Raw genomic sequence first — 26,683 nt, forward strand, 5'->3', positions numbered from 1 at the left:
CTGGGTGTTGTATGGAAACCAATTTGACAATAAATTTCATAATAAAAAAAAATTACCACATACCATCTCACAAATTCCTCCATCTACGGAGTAGATCTTAGATCTGCACATTTTTGAGTGATGTTCAGGGTTCACCATAAAACCTAAAATCCCACAATGTCCTTCTGACTTTGTCATCTGCACACAAATTTCCAGCCCCAAAGGATTTGCTCCAAAACAATTCTAGATACTGGTATCTCACTGATAATCTCTTTCGCCCAAGTTATGGGGAACTGCTTTGTATTCTCTCTACATGGCAGAAAAAATTGGTTAATGGGACTCCATTCTGCCCAGTTGCAAAAATATCTTCTCTGTATACCCTCCCTGAGCTGTGTGTAAATATCTAAAAAACAACTTTTCTGATGGCCCTAAGGGCCAGCTCAAACATTTTCCAGTCTAGAGCTTGGTGATTTTTCCACACTTGGAAATTTATTGGGGATAAGCCATGTAGGAAAAGAAACTGAAAAGACTTGCTTGTCAAAAACAAAACAAAACAAAAAAAAAACAACTGCAAGTAGATATGTCAAATGACCTTTTCTTGGCCCAAAGTAAACAGGCAATCACCCATCTAGTAAAGACTGATACCAAAAATACCTGAGACTAAGACATAAAACTCTGGATGATCAAAAGCATCTATGATAAGAGAGGAAACACATCTCACAAGTATTTTTCCCAAAAAGTAAAGAAATAACACATGATTTTGGTATTCTTGAAATTGCTTTTTAAATTATGACTGGACTTGATTCTCAATATTTATTTCATAATAAAGGGGTTAAGGAAAAATGAACAGAAAAAAAATCTTCATAAATATTTAAATGACAAGTTTAGATTTATGTTTTCCCATCCTGATGGAGTTTATGATTCTTAGCCATCTTATGACAGGACAGAAATGATGTTAAATAGATAAGAAGACCCAAAGAAAATAATGGTTTTGACAGTTCAATGGACTTTTTTGAGTATGCGAAGAAACCCATATGATCTAGTCTGATAAAACAACTTGATTTGTTTCTCATCTCTTACCCTATTAGCAGTATGCCTACTTATCATGGCCTATGTAACTATTGTTTTATCATAAAGCAATTGGAGAAGATATTTGCAAATTAAATATCTGATTAAGGGTTAGTATCCAAACTACATAAAGAACTTAATAAACTCAACACCCAAAAAACAAACAACCCAGTTAAGAAATGGGTAGAAGACATGAATAGACATTTTCCCAAAGAAGACATTCAGATGGCCAACAGACACATGAAAAGATGTTCAACATCACTCACCATCAGGGAAATATAAATCAAAACTGCAATGAGACATCACCTCACACCTGTCAGGATGGCTAAAATTAACAACTCGGGAAACAACAGATGTTCCTGAGGATATGAAGAAAGGGGAACCCTCTTACACTGTTGGTGGGAATGCAAACTGGTGCAGCCACTCTGGAAAACAGTATGGAGGTTCCTCAAAAAGCTAAAAATAGAACTACCCTATGACCCAGCAATTGCGCTACTAGGTATTTACCCAAAGGATATAAAAATACAGATTTGAAGGAGCACATACAACCCAATGTTTATAGCAGCATTATCAACAATAGCCAAACTATATAAAGAGCCCAAATGTCCATCGACTGATGAATAGATAAAGAATGTATGGTATTTGGGCACCTGAGTGGCTCAGTCAGTTAAGCGTCCAACTTTGGCTCAGGTCATGGTCTCACAGTTAGTGAGTTCCAGCCCCACATAAGGCTCTCTGCTGTCAGTGCAGAGCCTGCTTCGGATCCTATGTCTCCCTCCCTCTTTGTCCCTTCCCTGCTTGCTATCTCTCTCTCTCTCTCTCTCTCTCTCTCTCTCTCCCCCCCCCCTCTCAAAAATAAGGAAACATTTAAAACCAGAATATGTGCTGTATACACACACACACACACACACACATACACACACAGGAATATTACTCAGCCATCAAAAAGAATGAAATTATGCCATTTGCAACGATGTGGATGGAGCTAGAGTGTATTATGCTAAGCAAAATAAGTCAGGAAAAGAAAGACAAATACCATATGATTTCACTCATATGTGGCATTTAAGAAACAAAACAGATGAATGTATGGGAAGGGAAAAAAGAGAGAGAGAGGGAAAAGCAAACCATAAGAGACTCTTAACTATAGAGAACAAACTGAGGGTTGATGGAGGAATGTGGGTGGAGGTGGGCCAAATAGATGATGGGTATTAAGGAGGGCACTTATTGTGATGAGCACTGGGTGTTATATGTAAGTGATGAATCACTAAATTCTACACTGGAAACCAATTTTATCATATATGTTAACTAACTAAAATTTAAATAAAAACTTGAAAAAAAAAACAAAGCAATTAGAAAACATTCACCTGGCAAATCACCCAAACAGAGCATATTTTTATCTAGCATACTATACCAGGGCCTGGCTTCCAGTATTCCTCCAAAGGGATCCCATTACACCAAAGTGTCCTTTGAAATGTATTTTGCTTTGTAGCTCAAGTATTCTTAATTTATTCACTGATCCTACTTGGTCTATTCCAAGTAGACTTGGTCTATCCTACTAGACTATTTGTGCTTTTGGGCCATGAACTCCTAGAGAATGAAATTCTTAATTGTTCAGTGTGCTTCCTTTATATAATTTCCATCCTTCAATGCTTTCCAAGTGCTTAGAAATATAGAAATTCTTAGCGTTAACCAGTCAAGAAAGCCCCTGGCATTTATTCTCTTGATGAATAATGAATCTCTCTCCACAGGTAATTATTAATAATAATAAATTTTAAAGTAGACATTGAATATGAGACAACTAAAAGTTCCAAGAGGATCAGGAAAAAAAATTATTTAAAAAGAGGGGGCATAGTGTTTCTATCTCAAAGCAGATGAACAGAACTGGCCTAAAAGAAATCTCTGACCAAAAGTCCCATGCCAAAATAATGCTAACAAACAACGGCTAACAGCATGAATGTTTCCATTAGTTAGGGACAACTTTTTATTCCAGTGACTGTCTTGCCAATAAAATGTAAATAATGCTTTGAAAGGAGTCCAATTATCTGGTGCAGCAATGTAGTTGAAATAACAAAAGCAATCACCTGTCCTTCGATTCCCACCTGCCCAGGCAGTGCTGAGACTGAGAATGTATAAAAATTGCTGGACATCAGAGGAAAAGGGAGACTGAGCATTGAATACCACTGAGTGCCTCTAAACCAACAAGGTTGGGGGCCTGGGTGGCTCAGTCGGTTGAGCGTCCAACCTGGGCTCAGGTCATGATCTCACAGTTTGTGAGTTCAAGCCCTGCATTGGGCTCTGTGCTGACGGTTCAGAGCCTGGAGCCTGCTTCTGATTCTGTGTCTCCCTCTCTCTCTGCCTCTCTCCCACTAGCATTCTGTCTCTCAAAAGTAAATAAACATTAAATAAAATTTAAACCAGCAAGGTAATTGGGCATGTCAGACATTAGACCTACCATCTTATAATGACATTAGCTACAAGTGAGCAAGAAGTTCAGCTTCAGAGCAGATATATTTAAAAAGAAAATGTTTACCGTTGTGACATTGTTCAAGTTAGGACACCAAATAAGAGTCTTTCATGATATTCTTATTAAAAATAAGACCTCGGTTGCAATAATCTCCTTTTATTGGTTCTTCTTCTTTGTTGACACAATAGTAATAAGGTTTTTAACGGTACCTGGCTCTATTCATATGATGATTTCTAAAATCAGGAAGTTACTCATCATTGAGCTGACATTGTTCACTTCAGTAAACCCCAGATCAGCAAAGCTAAAAAGATGAGAACTTTCACAGTTAATAACAGCAGTAATTGACACATTCAATTCCCAGAGCCAGGCACACAGTGGGCATTGAAAAATACTGTTGAATGCATGGATAAATGATAAATAGCTATGCATGCATTGTTCCTACCTGGAATTAGACTACTGTATACCTGGGACAAGATGAAAACAGCTGAAAGTCACATATACAGATTCACTATATATGTGTGTGTGTGTGTGTATATATATATATATATATTCACTATATATGTATATATGTATGTATATATACATTCACTATATATGTATATATATACATTCCATTTTTCAAGTTATTAAACATTTCACCTGGTATATATATGCATGAGGCTGAAGACATTTTTAAAAGATTCTATATGAGGAAAACTAGGGAAGAAATAATCACATGAATTGCAAAACAGTATATCTAGTCTCAAAGATGCTAATTCAGGTCCAGGGGGATCTGTTCAACCTCTTTGTTGAAGTAAAGATAAAACTTTTTAACAGTAAATGCTATTCTGATAAAATGTAATTTTCAATTACTCTATGAACATCTGGTCCATGCTAACATTTCTGGAGCCCAGAAGCACACTACTTTGCAATGTCACAAAATATTCTCCATTGATAACTCCCTATTTTACCAAGAGATTAATTGAAATGAGTGGAAATCTAGTGAGGTGAGAGATGAGTCAGGGGGATAGGTAAGAGGATAAGGAAGGGATATTCACTCACTAAATCATAATTTCATTAGAAGAACTAAAGGAAATAAAATTACAAATTGCTGGTAGAATGTTGGAAGTATAAACATCTTAATACACCTGTGATTAAAACTAGAATATGCATAGTATGAAGCCTACAGAATATTTTCATGGCTAATTTATAATAGCAGTTGCATTGGCCACAGATCAAGTTCTTCAAATCCATGTTTTACACAACAAATATATTAAATGATACTCAGGTGATGAGCTACCAAATAAACAAGTTTAGTAAAATTCAGAAGGATTTAAACTTTCAGAAATAATGCAGTCATTATATTGCATTTGGATGCATTTGGATATAAAAGCAGATAGATGTTATTGCGAGTTGCTGTACATTGCTTCCATTCGGTATCAATTAGCAGGGGAGGGAAATTCAGTGTCGTAGTGAACTCTAAGTTAAGTGCACATTAGAGCAATTAGAGTCACCTTTTCAGTTGGTGAATTTATAATCAGTAATTAAAATCATAAAGTAAGAGAGATTGAGTATGATTTGAAACAAATTAGTTGAGCTTGGGACTAGTATGTATAGTTCTAGGACATGATTCCCATAAACCTCAATTTCATATCAGGACTACATATTTAAGTAAGCATAATGGTATATCCAAGTCATCACAAATGGCCATGCAAAGAAGCACGGAAGAGACAGAATCCTAGTAACCCCAGCACTACTCAATCCAGAAATAACTTTGAGATGAAGAGATTCAAACCCAGTGATAGCCCTAATTGTGCAACAAACCCATGAAACTTTAGCACCTCTGACCTCTCTTCTTGTCAATTACTCTTCTTAGAGACTCTCTGCAGCAATTTTCCATAAGGCAAAATTCTTGGCCCTGCCAGAAGTTAATTTTACCAAATAACTCAAATTCAGAAAGAAAAGGCATTGGTTAAAATATTTGTGTGTGACCTCCCAAGCTCAGCACCAAATCACCTCAAGAACTAAATCAGGTAGTAAAATCTCTGAGTGACAACACTTAATTGTTCTCAAGGCACTTAGAGAGCTATAGAGAGATAGCATTCCAAAAAGTGCTATATGTGAGTAGAAAGTACAGGATAAAGAAGTCTCCATCACCTTCTTTTCTGGTAATCCATGACACTGAGAGCTGCATTACTGGGGACAAGCTGAGACATATTAATTCAAGGGCACTCAGATGATAAATGAATTTGTAATTCAGTCACCTGGCAACAAGGAAATTCAGCTCAGCCAGTTCATCAACACTCTGACCTGGTCTTAGGCATGTTGAGAGTGATACCAGGCTTGATAATAATCCAGAAAGTAGTAATTCCTATCATTTCTTCTTATCCCCACCCTGACCCAGCTCATGGATGTATCAGGTTGGAGCAATCAAAATATAATCCAAACGCAAGTGGCTAAACTCTGGGCTTTGCCCTTTGGGTGCAAAAGTCTTCCATAAATTCTTTCCTTGGTTGAATATAGTGATTCTGGGTTCCCATCCCTAGGAATGGCCTCAAAGATAGGTTGCTGAAAATTAAGGGATTTGGGCCTTTCTTCTTAAAATCATGAAGCACCTTTGACATTCACACTGAGCATTCTTTTGCTACAGCAGTTAAAAGAACAAAACCCAAAGAGGCTTTTGGCAGTGTGAGGAAGCACATGGCCCAGATGTCTGGAAATATGGGGAACAAATACAATTTTTACCTTTTCCTCAAATTCTGGCAACACAATAATAGCTCACTGAACAACCCATTCCTTCTCAAGGAAAAAGTTAACAGATGCATAAAATTATCTTTATTTTAGGGGCACCTGGGTGGCTCAGTAGGTTAAGCATTCGAGTCTTGATTTCAGCTCAGGTCATGATCTCACAGTTTGTGGGTTCAAGCCCCGCTTGGGGCTCTCTTGAATCACTTGGGATTCTCTGCCTCTCTCTGGGCTTCTTCCCCACTCATGCTGCCTCTCTCTCTCAAAATAAATAAACTTAAAAATTTATCTTTATTTTACAAATCCTGAAAGTCCCCATAAATCATGTGTCCATATATACACAAAGAAAGATGCTCACTAAATTCTACTCCTGAAACCAATATTGCATTGTATCTTAACTAATTTTAAATAATAAAAAAAAAAATAAAGAAAGATGCTGTACTAATATCAAAATTAGAAAACACAGAAAACTACAATCATGAAATCCAAGGTAAGCCAAGACAAAGGTATAAGGTACACTCTATTGGGTATATTTGGCCCAACTTTGGAGTGGTTCTAACAGGACCAGAAGAAATATTATCAGGATTAGAGTTAGTTGGACAAGGTTATTATAACCCTTATTCTCCAGAGAAATCTACTCAAACCTTAAGAATAGTTCAGCTTTGGATTTCAGGGCACATGAGTTTGAGATGCTTATCACAGTATTAATGAACCAAAGAGATCTGGGAATATTTTTTTTTTCCCTCAAGGAATCTTTGAGACTTTCAGTACAGGTCATAGTTTAGAGAAAATTTCATTTTCCCTCATGACCTTTCTAAATCAGTAGTCCTCAGAAGTGACAATAACATATTGCCCTGGAATTAATATACCTAGAACTATTCTAGTTAGAATAGTCACAAGATCAGGCATACATGGTAAATTTGCTCAGTGATTGTCTTTCTTTTTTTTTTTTAACCTTTATTTATTTTTGAGACAGAGAGAGACAGAGCATGAACGGGGAGGGTCAGAGAGAGGGAGACACAGAATCTGAAACAGGCTCCAGGCTCTGAGCTGTCAGCACAGAGCCTGACGCGGGGCTCGAACTCACGGACTGCGAGATCACGACCTGAGCCGAAGTCGGACGCTTAACCGACTGAGCCCCACAGGCGCCCCAGTGATTGTCTTTCAACTACTGTGCCTCAGGATAAAATGAGAAACATGTGAATCCAGGATTGAGATAATAAAATGCTATAAAATGTTAATTGTTGAAATTGTTGCTGTTGCTTGAGGTAGCAATAACTGAGGTGACACAATTTATGTGGCTAGCCTAGAGTTGATTTGAGATATAACAATTAAGTATTATTATGGAAAGCTCGGAAGTACTGGGATATCACAAGTTAGAACCTGAGATGTAAGCAAGACTGGAATTCCCTCTGTACCTAAAGTTTAATGACTCAACCAAATTGAAAAAAACAAACTCTAGCTACTGCTGGAATGATGGAAAAAAATTAAGATATATACATGCAAATTGAATATTGAGGGGAAAAAAATGTCTGAAGGTATTGCCAAAATGGAATAGCAGAAAGTGTCTGTGTGCACACGCATGAGTGTGTAATCATCTTATATGTACAAGAGTCTTGGAATAATGTCACACATTTGCTTTAGAATACTCTGATTATTATACAATTTGCACACCATATATATACAATACATCCCATTTGTAAGAAACACTCCCTCAGAAAAACTAAAATAGTCCACTGATACTGTTTTTCTAGAAAAATGTGACAAAAAATTAAAACAGATGTTGTTCTGGCCAGGGATAAACTGAAAATTAATTATGGCTATTTCCTGTTCTGCATTCACTTCATCTTTAAAAAGCATCCAACTAAAAGCCTTTGTGACATAAATGAAAAAGCACTTTTTTGAGCCACAAGACTAGTAACTGATACATACCAGTCTGTATGCTGTAACACACTACTAATCCTCTGAGAATTAAACAGTCTCTGTTTTAGTTATATAAATGTTTAATTTTTTCATCTTTAATATTAGTAAGGTTGCCCAGAAACTATATTATTTCTGTGGATGTCACCACTCACCAATTAGGGAAGACACCAATGCACAATCAGTAGTGAGCTCTATATATTATAGACTTTGACACTTGAGTCTGCTGGGGAGGGGATGGATTAGACAATTTAATAGACTCTACAGTGACTTTTTTTTCTATGAAAAACATTTTATTTTGTGAATTGTGCATTTTTTTTTCCTTTGGATTCATTTATAAGACCAAAACAAAAGCATTTAATGATGTTTACAGTGAAATGAAATAGCTGAAGACCAGAACATAATCACCATATTTTGTTTCCTCATCTTTAAGTCTTTTAGCAGTGGGGCTTCCAACTGAGCTTGTGTCTAGCGTTTCCCAAGACACAGCCAAGCATTCTGAAGCTTCACTGAGCCTAAACACCAAGATGAATTCATAGTTCTTAATTGAAAAAGACAGGCTGTTTGCCTAGCATGTTTGCATCAGTAAAACATTTAAAATGACATTTGTGCCCAAGCCCATCTGAACATTCTGTGTTAGCTGAACTCTGCTAATGTTTTTATACCCTGGTTTCTGCCTAGCACAGTTTTAAATAGCTCCTCTTGCTAAACCATGTGTGGCTGAATTCACGAAAATAGACTCTTCTTCATACATGAGAATACCACTCCTGACATTTGCTTTGAGGTGTTTCTCATATGCACAGAATGCTACTTTGAGTCAGCCATACTTTCTTACCCTGGTCTGTCCTATGATCAATGACATATATTTGTGTGGTAGCTAGAGGGATTTGGCAATACAGCCCCACAGGCAAAATGGGAAGTTTGGTACTTTCTATCCTCAGTAAAGGGTATGCAATCTGTGGTCAGAGAACAGAGTCTCTCTCTGGGTAAATTTAACCAGCCTGATATGGAAATAAAACCCACCGCTTTGGTCTCGTTAGTGCTATGTTCTGTGCGACTCAACTGATCAATTAAATTTCATGTACTAAAGCAAAAAGGGGCATTTTTTCCTGGTGAGAAGGCATCTGCTCACTTTCTATGTGCTCAGTGCATTTATTATTGAAGAGAATGTATACAATATGTACATGTAGTCAGCTATGAGGGTGAAGTAGACTGGTTAGGTGTTAGGACACCTCAAAACTATATAGATGATACTCAGGCATGAGCACAGTGTACACCTTGACAACACACTCATTACAGTAAAGTAGAACAAAGTACCTACAAACATTCTGGGTTCTTTGGGATCTGTGGCTGCAAATTACATCCAACCAACCCTTACCATGGTCAGGCATCTGAGATCCCATGGACGTCACACTGGTGTTCAGCACATCATTGACAGCAGTATCACAGTATAGGCTCCGCTGGACATCATGTTCACTGTCAGTCTGGTCGCTCTCTTCATGACCACTATCCTTCAGACTGTTGCCCTCTAAGTCCTTGAAGGTGGAGCTGCTGGGTTGAAGAAAGAATGATAATTTACAACTGTGATGAATCTGTTTTGTAAAATCTTTCAGAGGCAAGATGATATCAGCTCTGTGGTGAGGCCAACAGTGACTGGATTGTTCAAAAGAGTAGAAAGAGGAATTTTCTGTTTAAAGATAATTTCTGTTTAACACTGCAGAGAGGTTCCCACTTTTGGAGGCTGATGCAGCTAATACTTTCATTCACTTATCTTCAATGTATTACTACTACAGGCAAGGTGGAAGAAGGTACAAATCTGAAACCACCACTTCCAAAGAATATCACCATTTCAAAAGATTTTCTCTCTTCTTATAGAATCAAAGTAAAATAATAACTAATGTTTACTGAGTGATTACTATACATAAGGCACTATTCTAAATGCTTGACGTGAATTAACTTTTTTAATCATTACAACTATATGAGAGAAAGGTACCATTAATATTCCCATTTACAGATGAAAGATCAGAATCACGTGGAAGTTAAGTAACTTGCATACAACTCATGAAAGTTTAGTAAGACCAAACCCAGGACAGGCAGTCTAGCTCCAGAGCCTGGACCCTTAACCACTATGTATGCTGCTTCTCCAAAGATGTCTACTAATCAACTGTAAAATGAAAGTGGCAGAAATTGAGGTAATGTAATTAAAATAGAAATCCGGATCAGAGAACTCAGGTGAGTTTTAACAGAGAAAGTCAGAGAGACAAATTCAAACACAAAGAGGAGAAGCAGGGACTGAGAAGAGAAGAGCCTTGGTGCATGCACAGTAAGATGAAAGAGAACCAGAGAGTGAGCTCTAATAATATTGTGGGTGTAGCTATGATAAGAATATGAAAACTTTCAGCTGAAGAGTTTATCGGCCAATTTTTCTTGTATTTGTTAAATCAATCCACCATACAATGCACTAAATATACTATCCATACTATCCAACATAGAGAATAATACATAATGTATATCCATAGAGGCCCCCACCTGCAATTTCTAATATTTTGTAAGTTCTGACAGAATCTACAGATGTGCAACACCATGCGCCATAAATTATGCATCTGATATACCTAGTAAATGGTGAATCCATTCCCCAGTCAATGAGGAAGTAGCAAAGGCATACTCAAGGAAATGTGTTGTAATCTCAACAAGGGAGAGTGCCATGCTTTTGAATTAGGACAAGTCCCAACAGACCTATTGTATCTCTGAAAAGGGAGGTGGTGTACCACAGAGGTGTACCTCTGTGGAGATGATAGTGCAAACTTGTTTGCTGTGCTCCACCTTGAACATCCACCAGCCTGACTCTCTGAGGCTTTGATAAGAACATTCAGTATATATTATGAAGAGCTATGCAATGGACACAATAGATACATTGTCATTCTCTACATTGGTCAAAAGGAATCACAGCAGATTTTTAACATATGACCAACCTAGATATAGAATGCTTGCTGCCCTGAATATGAAAAGGTAAAGATCAAAAGGCCAATAACTGGAAAGCCATAATTATAAGAAAATGAAGAGCATGAGAGTAAAGCATTGACCTCTTTGCTAATTATTTTCAGAAAGGATCACTGAGCATCACCTGTATTAAAACTAAAATCATTAAATAGGCCAACTCACTTAGCTCCTCCAAATTATGTCATGCAGCTATGCAGCCCTGTGGACCCACCAGCATGTAGTTCTATTAAAAAACCAATCATCTTGTATTTCCTTTACGGTCAAGAAGACCAACTGGAAACACAGGCTTTACAACGTGTAGCCATTTCTAGCTTTATGGCACAGATGTTGGGGCTTCCTGTAAATACTAATCCCACAGCCTAAACAGATTCAAATTTTATCTTTTAGGAAAAAAAAAAATTGGTCCTGGCCACATGGACTCCTGCATCTCAGAAGAAAGGAAATGACCTGTCTGAAACATATATTCTTATAACAAATATTAATTTTTTGACCTGCATCTCTGGTATCTGGAGCACATGAAAATTTCCTTAATTCACAACAAAAAATTGCTACTTTAAGCCAGAAACTTCAATCCTGAATTGAGTGCATTTCAGCAGTTGCCAAAACATGCTTAAGACATACGTTGAACAGGAATATAAGTACAATGCAATTAACCACCCCTTAGACCAAGGTTTCGCAACCTTGATACTATTGATATTTTGCTGTCTATGGCTGTCCAGCGCATTGTAGGATGTTTAGCAGCATCCCTGTCTTCTACCCATTAGATGCTAGTAGTGCCTCTCCCAAGATTTACAACCAAAATGGTCTCCATACATTGCCAAATCACCCTCAGTTGACAAACACTGTTTACACTCTTTAAAACGCTATTCCTGTGGCATGTTAGATTGCCAGACTGTAGAGGAAAGAGCACTGTCATTAGAACAATCCGTACTCTGCCACTTTATCTAAGGGACCCTGGGCCTGATATCTAATGTCTTTGAGACTCAATTTCTTTGTCTGCAAAAGGCATTTGCTAAAAGCTTCATCACAAGGCCATTTTCAAGACTCAATGAGATACTGTACATGAAGTACCAGGTACACACAAATGCTCAATACATGGTTACTGTTTATATGATCATTACTACATATGATGTCTTCATTGAGTTATAATTAAATATTATGTCTGTGGTCTTTTTATAGGAGTGATATAGGAAATATATATTTAGGAGAAAGCTTGGGGAAGATGGCGGAGTAGGAGGATGCTCGTCCTGCTGGCTCATCCTGCTGGCTTACCTCATCCTGCTGATCACTTAGATTCCACCCACATCTGCCTAAATAACCCAGAAAACCACCAGAAGACTAGCACAATGGACTCTCCAGAGCCAAGTGTGGAAAAGAGGCCCACAGAAGAGGGTAGGAAGGGCAGAGAGGCGGTGTGTGCTACACGAACTGGCGGGAGGGAGCTAGGGCAGTGGAGGGGCAGCCCATCAGGTAAGGCAGAGCCCCCAAAGTCTGGCTTACAAAAGCGGACAGGCCAGACTCCATGAGTTCTGACAGCCAGCTGGACTTAATATCTGGAATGTTAAGAGTCAATAGTTCTGCTCTCAGAGAGCAGGGAGGATAGGAGGATGCCTGAAGGGAGAGTTGTTGAGCCCTGAAAGACAGAGATCAGCTCAGCAGGGGAACAAAGGCACTGTCAAGCACCATTTCCCTCTCCCATCCCCCAGCCAAATTTCCAAAGGGAACCAGTTCCTGTCACCAAACTTGCTTGCACCATGCAAACTCCCAAGCTGTGCTTCTGTGGATGCATCCCTCCAATGGGCATGCCTCCCTCCCAGTGCTGCAGGGCCCATCCTGCAGAGGACCACCACGCCAATGCGAGCTAAGCCTGCCCCTCCCGCCTCTGTGCACCTTGCAGATCCACCCCGGTTAATACCCCCTTAGCCAGATCCAAATGAACAAGCACCACAAGTCTGGCAGTGTGCAAGTAGCCCAGACAGGGGACACACCACTCCACAGTGAGTCCTGCCCCTGGGAGAGGGGAAGGTAAGGTACACACCAGTCTGACTGTGGCCGCAGCGATGGGGTGGGAACAGACATCTGGTCTGACTGCGGCCCTGCACACCAACACAAGTTTCTTCGGAAAGCACAGGAGAAATGTCCTACACTTTGGAGCCACCACAGGGAATACCCAAAATAATGAAATGGAAGAATTCTCCTCAAAAGAAAATCCAGGAAATGGCGACAGCTAACAAATTGATCAAAAACGATATAAGCAATATAATGGAGCAGGAATTCAGAATAATAGTCATCAAATTAATTGCTGGGCTTGATAAAAACATAGAGGACAGCAGAGAATCTATGCTACAGAGATCAAAGGACTAAAAAATAGTCATGAGAAGCTAAAAAATGCTATAAATGAGGTGCAAAATAAATGGAGTCGACGACAGAACAGATTGAAGAGGGAGAGGAGACAATAGGTGCATTAGAAGGTAAAATTATGGAAACAGAGGAAGCTGAGAAAAAGAGAGATACAAAATATCCAGGAGTATGAGGGGAGAATTAGAGAATTAAGTGATGCAATCAAGAGGCACAGAGAACTCCCTTTAGGCTTAACTTGAATCGATCTTCTGCATGACATATCATAGTCAAACTGGCAAAATACAAGGATAAACAGAAAATTCTGAAAGCAGCTAGGGATAAACATGCTCTAACATATAAAGGGAGACCAATAAGACTAGTGATGGATTTATCTACTGAAACTTGGCAGGCCAGAAAGGAATGGCAGGGTATCTTCAATGTGATAAACAGAAAAAAATGCAACTGACAATCCTTTATCCAGCAAGTCTGTCATTTAGAATAGAAGGAGAGATAAAGGTCTTCCCAAACAAACAAAAAATGAAGGAATTCGTCACCACTAAACCAGTCCTACAAGAGATCCTAAGGGGGATCCTGTGAGACAAGGTACCAGAGACATCACTACAAGCATGAAACCTACAGACATCACAATGACTCTAAACCCATATCTTTCAATAATAACACTGAATGTAAATGGACTAAATGTGTCAACCAAAAGACATAGGGTATCAGAATGGATAAAAAAAAAACAAGACCCATCTATTTGCTGTCTACAAGAGACTCATTTTAGACCTGAGGACACCTTCAGATCGAAAGTGAGGGGATGGAGAACTATCTATCATGCTACTAGAAGTCAAAAGAAAGCTGGAATAGCCATACTTATAGCAGAAAAACTAGACTTTAAATTAAAGGCTGTAACAAGAGATGAAGAAGGGCATTACATAATCATTACAGGGTCTATCCATCAGGAAGAGCTAACAATTATGAATGTCTATGCGCCGAATACAGGAGCCCCCAAATATACAAAACAATTACTCACAAACATAAGCACGCTTATTGATAAGAATGTGGTAATTGCAGGGGATTTTAATACTCCTCTTACAGAAATGGATAGATCATGTAGACACAGGATCAAAAAGAAACAAGGGCCCTGAATGATACATTGGATGAGACGGACTTGACAGATATATTTAGAACTCTGCATCCCAAAGCAACAGAATATACTTTCTTCTCGAGTGCACAAGGAACATTCTCCAAAATAGATCACATACTGGGCCACAAAACAGCCCTTCATAAGTATACAAGAATTGAGATCCTACCATACATACTTTCAGACCACAATGCTATGAAGCTTGAAATCAACCACAGGAAAAAGTCTGGAAAACCTCCAAAAGCATGGAGGTTAAAGAACACCATACTAAAGAATGAATGGGTCAACCAGGAAATTAGAGAAATTAAGAAATACATGGAAACAAATGACAATGAAAATACAACAATCCAAACGATTTGGGATGCAGCAAAGGCAGTCCTGAGAGGAAAATACATTGCAATCCAAGCCTATCTCAAGAAACAAGAAAAATCCCAAATACAAAATCTAACAGCACACCTAAAGGAAAGAGAAGCAGAAGAGCAAAGACACCCCAATCCCAGCAGAAGAAGAGAAATAATATAGAACAGAGCAGAAATAAACAATATAGACTCTAAAAAAATTGTAGAGTGGATCAATGAAACCAAGACTTGGTTTCTTGAAAAAATAAACAAAATTGATAAACCTCTAGCCAGGCTTCTCAAAAAGAAAAGGGAGAGGACCCAAATGGATAAAATCATGAATGAAAATGGAATTATGACAACCAATCCCTAAGAAATACAAGCAATTATCAGGGAATACTATGAAAAATTATATGCCAACAAATTGGAAAACCTGGAAGAAATGGACAAATTCCTAAACACCCACACACTCCCAAAACTCCCAAAACTTCCCAAAAAAAGGAAGAAATAGAAAGTTTGAACAGACACATAACCAGCAAAAAAACTGAATCACTTATCAAAAATCTCCCACCAAATAAGAGTCCAGGACCAGATGGCTTCCCAGGGGAATTCCACCAGACATTTAAAGCAGAAATAATACCTATCCTTCTTAAGCTGTCCCAACAGATAGAAAGAGAAGGAAAACTTCCAGACACACTCTATGAAGCCAGCATTACTTTGATTCCTAAACCAGACAGAGACCTAGTATAAAAGAGAACTACAGGACAATATCCCTGATGAATACGGATGCAAAAATTCTCAACAAGATACTAGCAAATCAAATTCAACAGCTTATATAAAGAATTATTCACCATGATCAAGTGGAATTCATTCCAGGGCAACAGGGCTGGTTCAACATTCACAAAGCAATCAATGTGATACATCACATTAATAAAAGAAAAGATAAGAACCATATGATCCTGTCAATTGATGCAGAAAAAGCATTTGACACAATTCAGCACCCTTTCTTAATAAAAACCCTTGAGAAAGTCGGGATAGAAGGAACATACTTAAATATCATAAAAGCCATTTATGAAAAGCCCACAGCTAATATTATCCTCAATGGGGAAAGACTGAGAGCTTTCTCCCTGAGATCAGGAACACATCAAGGATGTCCATTCTCACCACTGTTGTTTACCATAGTGTTGGAAGTGCTAGCATCAGCAATCAGACAACAAAAGGAAATCAAAGGCATCAAAATGGGCAAAGATGAAGTCAAGCTTCCACTTTTTGCAGATGACATGATACTATACATGGAAAACCCGACAGACTCCACCAAAAGGCTGCTAGAACTGATACATGAATTCAGCAAAGTCGCAGGATACAAAATCAATGTACAGAAATCAGTTGCATTCTTATACGCTAACAATGAAGCAACAGAAAGACAAATAAAGAAACTGATCCCATTCACAATTGCACCAAGAAGCATAAAATACCTAGGAATAAATCTCACCAAAGATGTAAAAGATCTGTATGCTGAAAACTATAGAAATCTTATGAAGGAAATTGAAGAAGATATAAAGAACTGGAAAAATATTCCATGCTCATGGATTGGAAGAATAAATATTGTCAAAATGTCAATACTCCCCAAAGCTATCTACACATTCAATGCAATCCCAATCAAAATTGTACCAACATTCTTCTCGAAGCTAGAACAACTAATCCTAAAATTTGTATGGAACCACAAAAGGCCCCGAATAGCCAAAGTAATTTTGAAGAAGAAGACCAAAGCAGGAGGCATCACAATCCCAGACTTTAGCCTCTACTACAAAGCTGTAGTCATCAAGACAGCATGGTATTGGCACAAAAACAGACACATAGACCAATGGAATAGAATAGAAACCCCAGAACTAGACCCACAAACGTATGGCCAACTCATCTTTGACAAAGCAGGAAAGAATATCCAATAGAAAAAAGACAGTCTTTTTAATAAATGGTGCTGGGAAAAATGGCCAGCAACATGCAGAAGGATGAAACTAGACCACTTTCTTACACCATTCACAAAAACAAACTCAAAATGGATAAAGACCCGAATGTGAGACAGGAAACTATCAAAACCCTAGTGGAGAAAGCAGGAAAAGACCTCTCTGACCTCAGCCTCAGCAATTTCTTACTTGACACATCCCCAAAGGCAAGGGAATTGAAAGCAAAAATGAACTATTGGGACCTCATGAAGATAAAAACTTCTGCACAGCAAAGGAAACAATCAACAAAACTAAAAGGCAACCAACGGAATGGGAAAAGATATTTTCAAATGACATATCAGACAAAGGTCTAGTATCCATAATCTATAAAGAGCTCACCAAACTCCACATCAGAAAAACAAATAATCCAGTGAAGAAATGGGCGGAAGACATGAATAGACACTTCTCTAAAGAAGACATCCAGATGGCCAACAGACACATGAAAAGATTCTCAACGTCGCTTGTCATCAGGGAAATACAAATGAAAACCACACTGAGATATCACCTCACACCAGTCAGAGTGGCTAAAATGAACAAATCAGGAGACTATAGATGCTGAAGAGAATGTGGAGAAATGGGAACCCTCTTGCACTGTTGGTGGGAATGCAAACTGGTGTAGCCGCTCTGGAAAACAGTGTGGAGTTTCCTCAAAAAATTAAAAATAGACCTGCCCTATGACCCAGCAATAGCACTGCTAGGAATTTACCCAAGGGATACAGGAGTACTGATGCATAGGGGCACTTGTACCCCAATGTTTATAGCAACACTCTCAACAATAGCCAAATTATGGAAAGAGCCTAAATGTCCATCAACTGATGAATGGATAAATAAATTGTGGTGTATATACAAAATGGAATACTACATGGCAATGAGAAAGAATGAAATATGGCCTTTTGTGTCAAGGTGGATGGAACTGGAGAGTGTTATGCTAAGTGAAATAAGTCATACAGAGAAAGACAGTTACTATATATTTTCACTCTCATATGGATCCTGAGAAACTTAACAGAATTTTATGGGGGAGGGGACAAAAAAAAAAGAGGTTAGAGTGGGAGAGAGCAAAGCATAAGAGACTCTTAAAAACTGAGAACAAACTGAGGGTTGATGGGGGGTGGGAGGGAGGGGTGGGTGGATGATGGGTACTGAGGTGGGCGCCTGTTGCAATGAGCACTGTGTGTTGTATGGAAACCAATTTGACAATAAATTTCATAATCAAAAAACCTGAGAATAAACTGAAGTTTGATCAGGGTGGGAGAGAGGGGAAAGTGGGTGATGGGCATTGAGGAGGGCACCTGTTGGGATGAGCAGTGGGTGTTTTATGGAAACCAATTTGACAATAAATTTCATATTTTAAATAAAGGAAATATATATTTAAATAATATTTCTATATCTTCTATAAACTACAGCCACACACTCAACTATGTTAATTTCTCTTAAAATTCAGGAACAGGAAAAGAAATTCTCCTGTCAAATGTGTGTCCTTACTTAAATGAAAAATGAGAACTGTATACCCTGGTGTACTTATAATTTTGCCTTGGCTTCTCAAAAGCTTCAAGATAAATATAATGTTTAATTGCAGTGATTTGGATGCCAGGGATATCTATTTAGCTTCTCCCAATTGGTTTTGGATCTGCCTTTTAAAAGTGGGATCATTCTTTTTATATGCATCTGGATATTACAAACCATCTCAGAGCTTCTGTTTTTTATGCAGAAGTGAGAGGAATAATAATACAGTGAAGGATTGACTACTAGGATCTACACGACTGGTAATGTGAGTTTAAAATGTCAGGTATTCCTGGCTAAAATCCGCAACATATGAAACAACAGGTGTTGGTGAGGATGTGGAGAAAAGTAAATCCTCGTGCACTGTTGGTGGGAATGCAAACTGGTACAGCCACTGTGGAAAACAGTATGGAGTTTCCTCAAAAAAGTAAAAATAGAACTACCCTATTAAATCCAGTAATCACATCCCTTGTTATTTACCCCCAAATACAGAAACACCAATTCAAAAGGCCATATGCAACTCTATGTTTACTGCAGCATTATTTACATACAATAGCCAAATTATGGAATCAGCCCAAGTGTTCATCAATTAATGAATGGATAAAGGAGAAGTGGGATATATATAGTGGAATATTATTCAGCCATAAAAATAGAAATAAATAGTCCCATTTTCAACAATATGTATGGAGCTAGAGAGTATAATGCTAAGTGAAATATGTCAGAGAAAGACAAATAACATATGATTTTGCTCACATAATTAAGAAACAAAACAAAAAGAGAGACAAAGAGACAGAGACAGAAAGAGGCAGACCAAGAAAGAGACTCTTAAATATAGAGAACAACCTGATGGTTACCAGAGGAGATGTGGGTGGGGACATGGGTGAAATAAGTGATGGAGATTAAGAGTACACTTAGCATGGGAGGGAGCCAAGATGGTGGAATAGCGTGGAATTTTTTTGTCCCACATCCATGAAATACAGCCAGAACAACACTAAATCATCCTGCACACCTAGAAAACTGATCTGTGGTTTAACACAACAATCTGCACAACCTAAAGCACAGAATTCAGCATAAAGAGAAAAAATTCATTTTTATTTTTAATTTTATTAAAATCACTTTTATTTAATATATTTCTACTATATGTTTTACTTTTCTGTAATTCTTTTTCAAATTCTATTTTACTTCCATCGTTTCATTTTAGTCTACTTCAGTGTATTCATTTTTCTCCAATTTTCAAACTATTTCCTTTTTTTTTTCTTTTTTCCCCCTTTTATCTCTAATTCATCAAGCCACTTTCAACACCCAGAGCAAAACACACCTAGGATCTAGCATCATTTATTCGAATTTGTGTGTGTGTGTGTGTATGTTTAATTTTTTAATTTTAACATTTTTTAATTTTAATTTTTAATTTTAATTTTTTCTACCTCATTAATTCCTTTTCTCCCTTCAAAATGATGAAATGAAAGAATTCACCCCAAAAGAAAGAGCAGGAAGAAACAACAGCCAGGGATTTAACCAACACAGATACAAACAAGATGTCTGAACCAGAATGTAGAATCATGATAATAAGAATACTAGCTGGAGTCGAAAATAGATTAGAATCCCTTTCTGCAGAGATAAAAGAAGTAAAAACTAGTCAGGATGAGATAAAAAAAATGCTATAAGTAAGCTGTGATCTCAAAAGAATGCCACAGTGGCAATGATGGAGAAGGAAGAGCAGAGAATCAGCGATATAGAGAACAAACTTATAAAGAATAATGAAGCATAAAAAAAGAGGGAGAGTAAGGCAAAAGAGCACAATTTAAGAATTACAGAAATCAGTGACTTATTAAAAAGGAACATCAGAATCATAGGGGTCCCAAAAGAGGAAGAGAGAGAAATAGGGGTAGAAGGGTTATGCGAACAAATCATAGGAGAAAACTTTCTTAACCTGGGGAAAGCCACAGATATCAAAATCCAGAAAGCACAGATGACTCCCATTAGGGTCAACAAAAACCAAGCATCAACAAGGCATTTCATAGTCAAATTCACAATATACTCAGGCAAGGAGAGAATCATGAAAGCAGCAAAGGAAAAAAGGTCGTTAACCTACAAGGGAAGACAGAGCAGGTTTGCAGCAGACCATCTACAGAAACTTGGCAGGCCAGAAAGGAGTGGCAGGATATATTCAATGTGCTGAATCAGAAAAATATGCAGCCAATAATTCTTTATCCAGCAAGGCTGTCATTAAAATAGAAGGAGAGATAAAAAGTTTCCCAGAAAAACAAAACTTAAAGGAGTTTATGACCACTAAACCAGCCCTGCAAGAAATTTTAAGGGGACTTTCTGAGGAGTGAAAAGATGAAAAACAAAAACAAAAAGACCAAAAGCAAAAAAGGATTAGAAAGGACCAGAGAACACCACCAGAAACTCCAACTCTACAGGCATCATAAAGGCAATAAATTCATATCTTTCAGTACTCACTCTAAACATCAATGGACTCAATGCTCCAATCAAAAGACATAGGGTAACAGAATGGATAAGAAACCAAGATCCATCTATATGCTGTGTACAGAGACCCACTTTAGACCTAAAGACACCTTCAGATTGAAAATAAGGGGATGGAAAACCATCTATCATGCTAATGGTCAACAGAAGAAAGCCGGAGTAGCCATACTTATATCAGACAATCTAGACTTTAAAATAAAGACTGTGTCAAGATATGCAGAAGGGCATTATATCATAATCAAGAGTTCTATAGACAAAGAAGACCTAACGATTGTAAACATTTATGCACCAAATGTGGAAGCACCCAAATATATAAATCAATTAATCACAAACATAAAGAAACTCATTGATAGTATTACCATAATAGTAGGAGACTTCAACACCCCACTCACAACAATGGACAGATCATCTAATCAAAAAATCAACAAGGAAACAATGGCTTTGAATGACACACTGGACCAGATGGACTTCACAGATATATTCAGAACATTTCATCCTAAAGCAGCAGAATATACATTCTTCTCCATTGCACATGGAACATTCTCCAGAATAGACCATATACTGGGACACAAATCAGCCTTAAGTAAGTTGAAAAAGATTGAGATCATACCGTGCATATTTTCAGACCACAACACTATGAAACTCGAAATCAACCACAAGAAAAAGTGTGGAAAGGTAACAAATACTGGGAGACTGAAGAAAATCCTACTAAAGAATGAATGGGCTAACCAAGAAGTTAAAGAGGAAATTAAAAAATTCATGGAAGCCAATGGAAATGATAAAAACACAACCCAAAACCTCTGGGACGCAGCAAAGGCGGTCATAAGAGGAAAGTATTTAGCAATCCAGGCCTTCCTAAAGAAGGAAGAAAGATCTCAGATACACAACCTTAAGCCTTAAGGAGCTGGAAAAAGAACAGCAAATAAAGCCCAAAACCAGCAGAAGACAGGAAATAATAAAGATTAGAGCAGAAAATAATGCTATCGAAACCAAAAAAACAGTAGAACAGATCAATGAAACCAGAAGCTGGTTCTTTGAAACAATTAACAAAATTGATAAACCACTAGCCAGTTTGACCAAGAAGAAGAAGGAAAGGACCCAAATAAATAAAATCAAGGATGGAAGGGAAGTGATCACTATGAACACAACAGAAATAAAAACTGTAACAACAGAATATTATCAGCAATTATATGCCAATAAAATGGGTAATCTGGAAGAAATGGACAAATTCCTAGAAACATATACACTACCAAAACTGAAACAGGAAGAAATAGAAAATTTGAACACACCCATAACCAGTAAGGAAATCGAATTAGTAATCAAAAATCTGCCAAAAAGCAAGAGTCCAGGGCCAGATGGTTCTCCAGGGGAATTCTACCAAACATTTAATCAAGAGTTAACACCTATTCTCTTGAAACTGTTCCAAAAAATAGAAATGGAAGGAAAACTTCCAAACTCTTTCTATGAAGCCAGCATTACCTTGATTCCAAAACCAGAGACCACATTAAAAAGGAGAACTATAGACTAATTTCCGTGATGAACATGGATGCAAAAATCCTCAACAAGATATTAGCAAACTGGATCCAACAATACATTAAAAAAATTATTCACCACGACCAAGTGGGATTTATACCTGGGATGCAGGGCTGTTTCATTATCCACAAAACAATTAACGTGATTCATCACATCAATAAAAGAAAGCACAAAAACCATATGATCCTCTCAATAGATGCAGAGAAAGCATTTGACAAAATACAGCATCCTTTCTTGATAAAAACCCTCAAGAAAGTAGGGATAGAAGGAGCATACCTCGAGATCATAAAAGTCATATATGAACGACCCAATGCTAATATCATCCTCAATGGAGAAAAAATGAGAACTTTCCCCCTAAGGTCAGGAACAAGACAGGGATGTCCACTCTCGCCACTGTTATTCAACATAGTATTGGAAGTCTTAGCCTCTGCAATCAGACAACACAAAGAAACAAAAGGCATCCAAATTGGCCAGGAGGAGGTCAAACTTTCACACTTCACAGATGACATGATACTCTATATGGAAAACCAAAAAGATTCCACCAAAAAACTTCTAGAATTGATTCATGAATTCAGCAAAGTTTCAGGATATAAAATCAATGCACAGAAATCGGTTGCATTCCTATACACCAACAATGAAGTGACAGAAAGAGAAATCAAAGAATCAATCCCATTTACAGCTGTACCAAAAAACATAAAATACCTAGGAATAAACCTAACCAAACAGGTGAAAAATCTATACACTGAAAACTATATTGAAAGCTTATGACAGAAATTGAAGAAGACACAAAAAAATGGAAAAAGATTCCATGATCCTGGATATGAAGAACAAATTTTGTTAAAATGTTGATACTACTCAAAGCAATCTAGGATACAGGATAAATGTATAAAATGTATTGTATTTTAATACACCAGTAATGAAGCAGCAGAAAGAGAAATTAAGAAAACAATCCTAATTATAATTTCACCAAAAATACCTAGCATAAGATACCTAGGAAAAAACCTAACCAAAGAGGTGAATGACCTGTACTCTGAAAAATGAAATACTGATAAAAGAAACTGAAGACAACACAAAGAAATGGAAAGACATTACATGCTCATGAACTGAAAGAATATTGTTAAAATGTCTATACTACCCAAAGCAATCTACATATTCAATGCTATCCCTATCAAAATAACACCAGCATTATTCACAGAGCTAGAACAAGCAAACCTAAAATTTGTATGGAACCAGAAAAGACCCCAAATAGCCAAAGCAATCTTGGAAAAGAAAACTAAGGCTGGAGGCATCACAATCCCAGACTTCAAAATGTATTACAAAGCTGTAATGATCAAGACAGTATGGTACTGGCACAAGAACAGACACTCAGATCAATGGAATAGAATAGAGAACCCAGAAATGGAACCACAAATGTATGACCAACGAATCTTTGACAAAGCTGGAAAACATATCCAATGGAACAAAGAGAGTCTCTTCAGCAAGTGGTGCTGGGAAAACTGGACAGCGACATGCAGAAGAATGAACCTGGACCACTTTCTTACACCATACACAAAAATAAACTCAAATGGACGAAAAACCTCAGTGTCAGACAAGAAGCCATCAAAATCCTCGAGGAGAAAGCAGGCAAAAACCTCTTTGATCTTGCCTACAGCAACTTCTTATACAAAACGTCTCTGGAGGCAAGGGAAACAAAAGCAAAAATGAACTACTGGGACTTCATCAAAATAAAATCTTCTGCACAATGAAGGAAACAATCAGCAAAACTAAAAGGCAACCAAGAGAATGGGAGAAGATATTTGCAAACGACATATGAGATAAAGAGTTAGTATCCAAAATATATAAAGAACTTACCCAACTCAACACACACACAAAAAATAATCCAGTGAAGAAATGGGCAAAAGACATGAATAGACACTTCTCCAAAGAAAACATGCAGATGACCAACTGACACATGAAAAAATGCTCAACATCACTTATCATCAGGGAAATACAAATCAAAACCACCATGAGATACCACCTTATACCTGTCAGAATTGCTAACATTAACAACTCAAGCAACAACAGATGTTGGCGAGGATGCAGAGAAAGGGGACCTCATTTGCACTGTTGGTGGGAATGCAAGCTGGTGCAGCCACTCTGGAAAATAGTATGGAGGTTCCTCAAAAAGCTAAAAATAGAAGTACCCTACAACCCAGCAATTGCACTACTAGGTATTTATTTATCCAAGGGATACAGGTATACTGTTTTGAAGGGACACATGCACCCCAATGTTTATAGCAGCACTATCAACAATAGCCACAGCATGGAAAGAGCCCAAATGTCCATTGATGGATGAATGGATAAAGAAGATGTGGTATATATATGCAGTGGAGTATTATTTGGCAATCAAAAAGAATGAAATCTTGCCATTTGCAACTACGTGGATGGAACTAGAGGGTATTATGCTAAGTGAAATTAGTCAGAGAAAGACAAATATCATATGACTTCACTCATATGAAGACTTTAAGAGACAAAACAGATGGACATAAGGGAAGGGGAACAAAAATAATATAAAAACAGAGAGGGGAACAAAACATAAAAGACTCATAAATATGGAGAACATACAGAGGATTACTGGAGGGGGTGTGGGAGGGGAGATGGGCTAAATCGGTAAGGAGCACTAAGGAATCTACTCCTGAAATCATTTTTGCACTATATGCTAACTAATTTGAATATAAATTTTAAAAAACAAAATTGAAAAAAAAAGAGTACACTTAGCATGATGAGCACTGAGTAGAGAATTGTTGAGTCACTATATTGTACACCTGAAATTAATATAACACTGTATATTAATTATACTGGAATTATGATTAAAAATACTAAAAACTTTTTTAAAGGCTCAAAAAATACATGTATTCTCTGAAAATATGCAAGGGGTATTACTCCCCTCCCCCAAACCCTGGAATAGTTAAGCCACTTAAAGATCAGTTTGCTCATCTGAGGAACTAAGTACTTACTCTAATCTTGTCAGGACATTTAGTGGCTTAATGAATGGATTTGTGAAAGGAAGTTTAAGACCCTGTGAGCAAGATGCAGCAAATTGTAAAACAGCCTGGTAAATGGCTACTCACCCAAAACAAATAACAATTTATGACAGGCATAAAAAATCTGATTGAACTTGCTTTATTACATGTGTACCTCTTGGGCGATGAAAGACTTGTAAAACAATGTTTCTGGGACAATCAATTAGGGGTACCTGTTTGCAATGGTATTGTAAATACAAATGTTTCTATTATTGTGCTGGTGGCCAACAGAGGGACGGATTTGTTTGAAAACAGATTTTGTTTGAAGAGCAAGACTCTGAACATAAGAGTTACTCAGAAAATTCTTCATGAGCAGGTTGGAGGGAAGATGGCGGCGTAGGAGGACGCTGGGCTCACCGCCCGTCCTGCTGATCACTTAGATTCCACCTACACCTGCCTAAAGAACCCAGAAAACCACCAGAGGATTAGCAGAACGGAGTCTCGGGAGCCAAGCGCAGACGAGAGGCCCACGGAAGAGGGTAGGAAGGGCGGCGAGGCGGTGCGCGCTCCACGGACTGGCGGGAGGGAGCCGGGGCGGAGGGGCGGCTTGCCGGCCAAGCAGAGCCCCCGAGTCTGGCTGGCAAAAGCGGAGGGGCCGGACGGACTGTGTTCCGACAGCAAGCGCGACTTCGCGTCTGGGAGGTCATAAGTTAACAGCTCTGCTCAGAAAGCGGGAAGGCTGGAGAACAAAGGGAGGGAGAGCTGCTGAGCCCCCAGACGGCAGAGCTCAGCTTGGCGGGGAACAAAGGCGCTCACCAGCGCCATCTCCCCCGCCCATCCCCCAGCCAAAATCCCAAAGAGAACCAGTTCCTGCCAGGGAACTTGCTCGCTCTGCGCAAACACCCAACTCTGCTTCTGCAGAGCCAAACCTCCAGCAGCAGATCTGACTCCCTCCCGCTGCCACAGGGCCCCTCCTGAAGTGGATCACCTAAGGAGAAGCGAGCTAAGCCAGCCCCTCCTGCCCCCGTGCACCTTGCCTACCCACCCCAGCTAATACGCCAGATCCCCAGCACCACAAGCCTGGCAGTGTGCAAGTAGCCCAGACGGGCCACGCCACTCCACAGTGAATCCCGCCCCTAGGAGAGGGGAAGAGAAGGCACACACCAGTCTGACTGTGG

The 26,683-nt window shown here is 38.3% G+C and overlaps 1 protein-coding gene across 3 annotated transcripts in view; it reads right to left on the reverse strand.

Annotated features, from left to right (window-relative positions):
• PCDH19 (protocadherin 19) overlaps positions 1-26,683 on the reverse strand; it is a 131,363-nt gene that overhangs the window by 35,745 nt on the left and 68,935 nt on the right. For 2 of the 3 annotated variants that reach the window (XM_049644038.1, XM_049644037.1), the window contains one exon: positions 9,534-9,706. In XM_049644038.1, the coding sequence (XP_049499995.1) occupies positions 9,534-9,706 (173 nt within the window). The remainder of the gene's footprint in view (positions 1-9,533; positions 9,707-26,683) is intronic. The other variant, XM_049644039.1, reaches the window with a different exon arrangement.

Source organism: Panthera uncia, chromosome X, assembly GCF_023721935.1.
Source record: "Panthera uncia isolate 11264 chromosome X, Puncia_PCG_1.0, whole genome shotgun sequence".
NCBI lineage: Eukaryota > Metazoa > Chordata > Mammalia > Carnivora > Felidae > Panthera > Panthera uncia.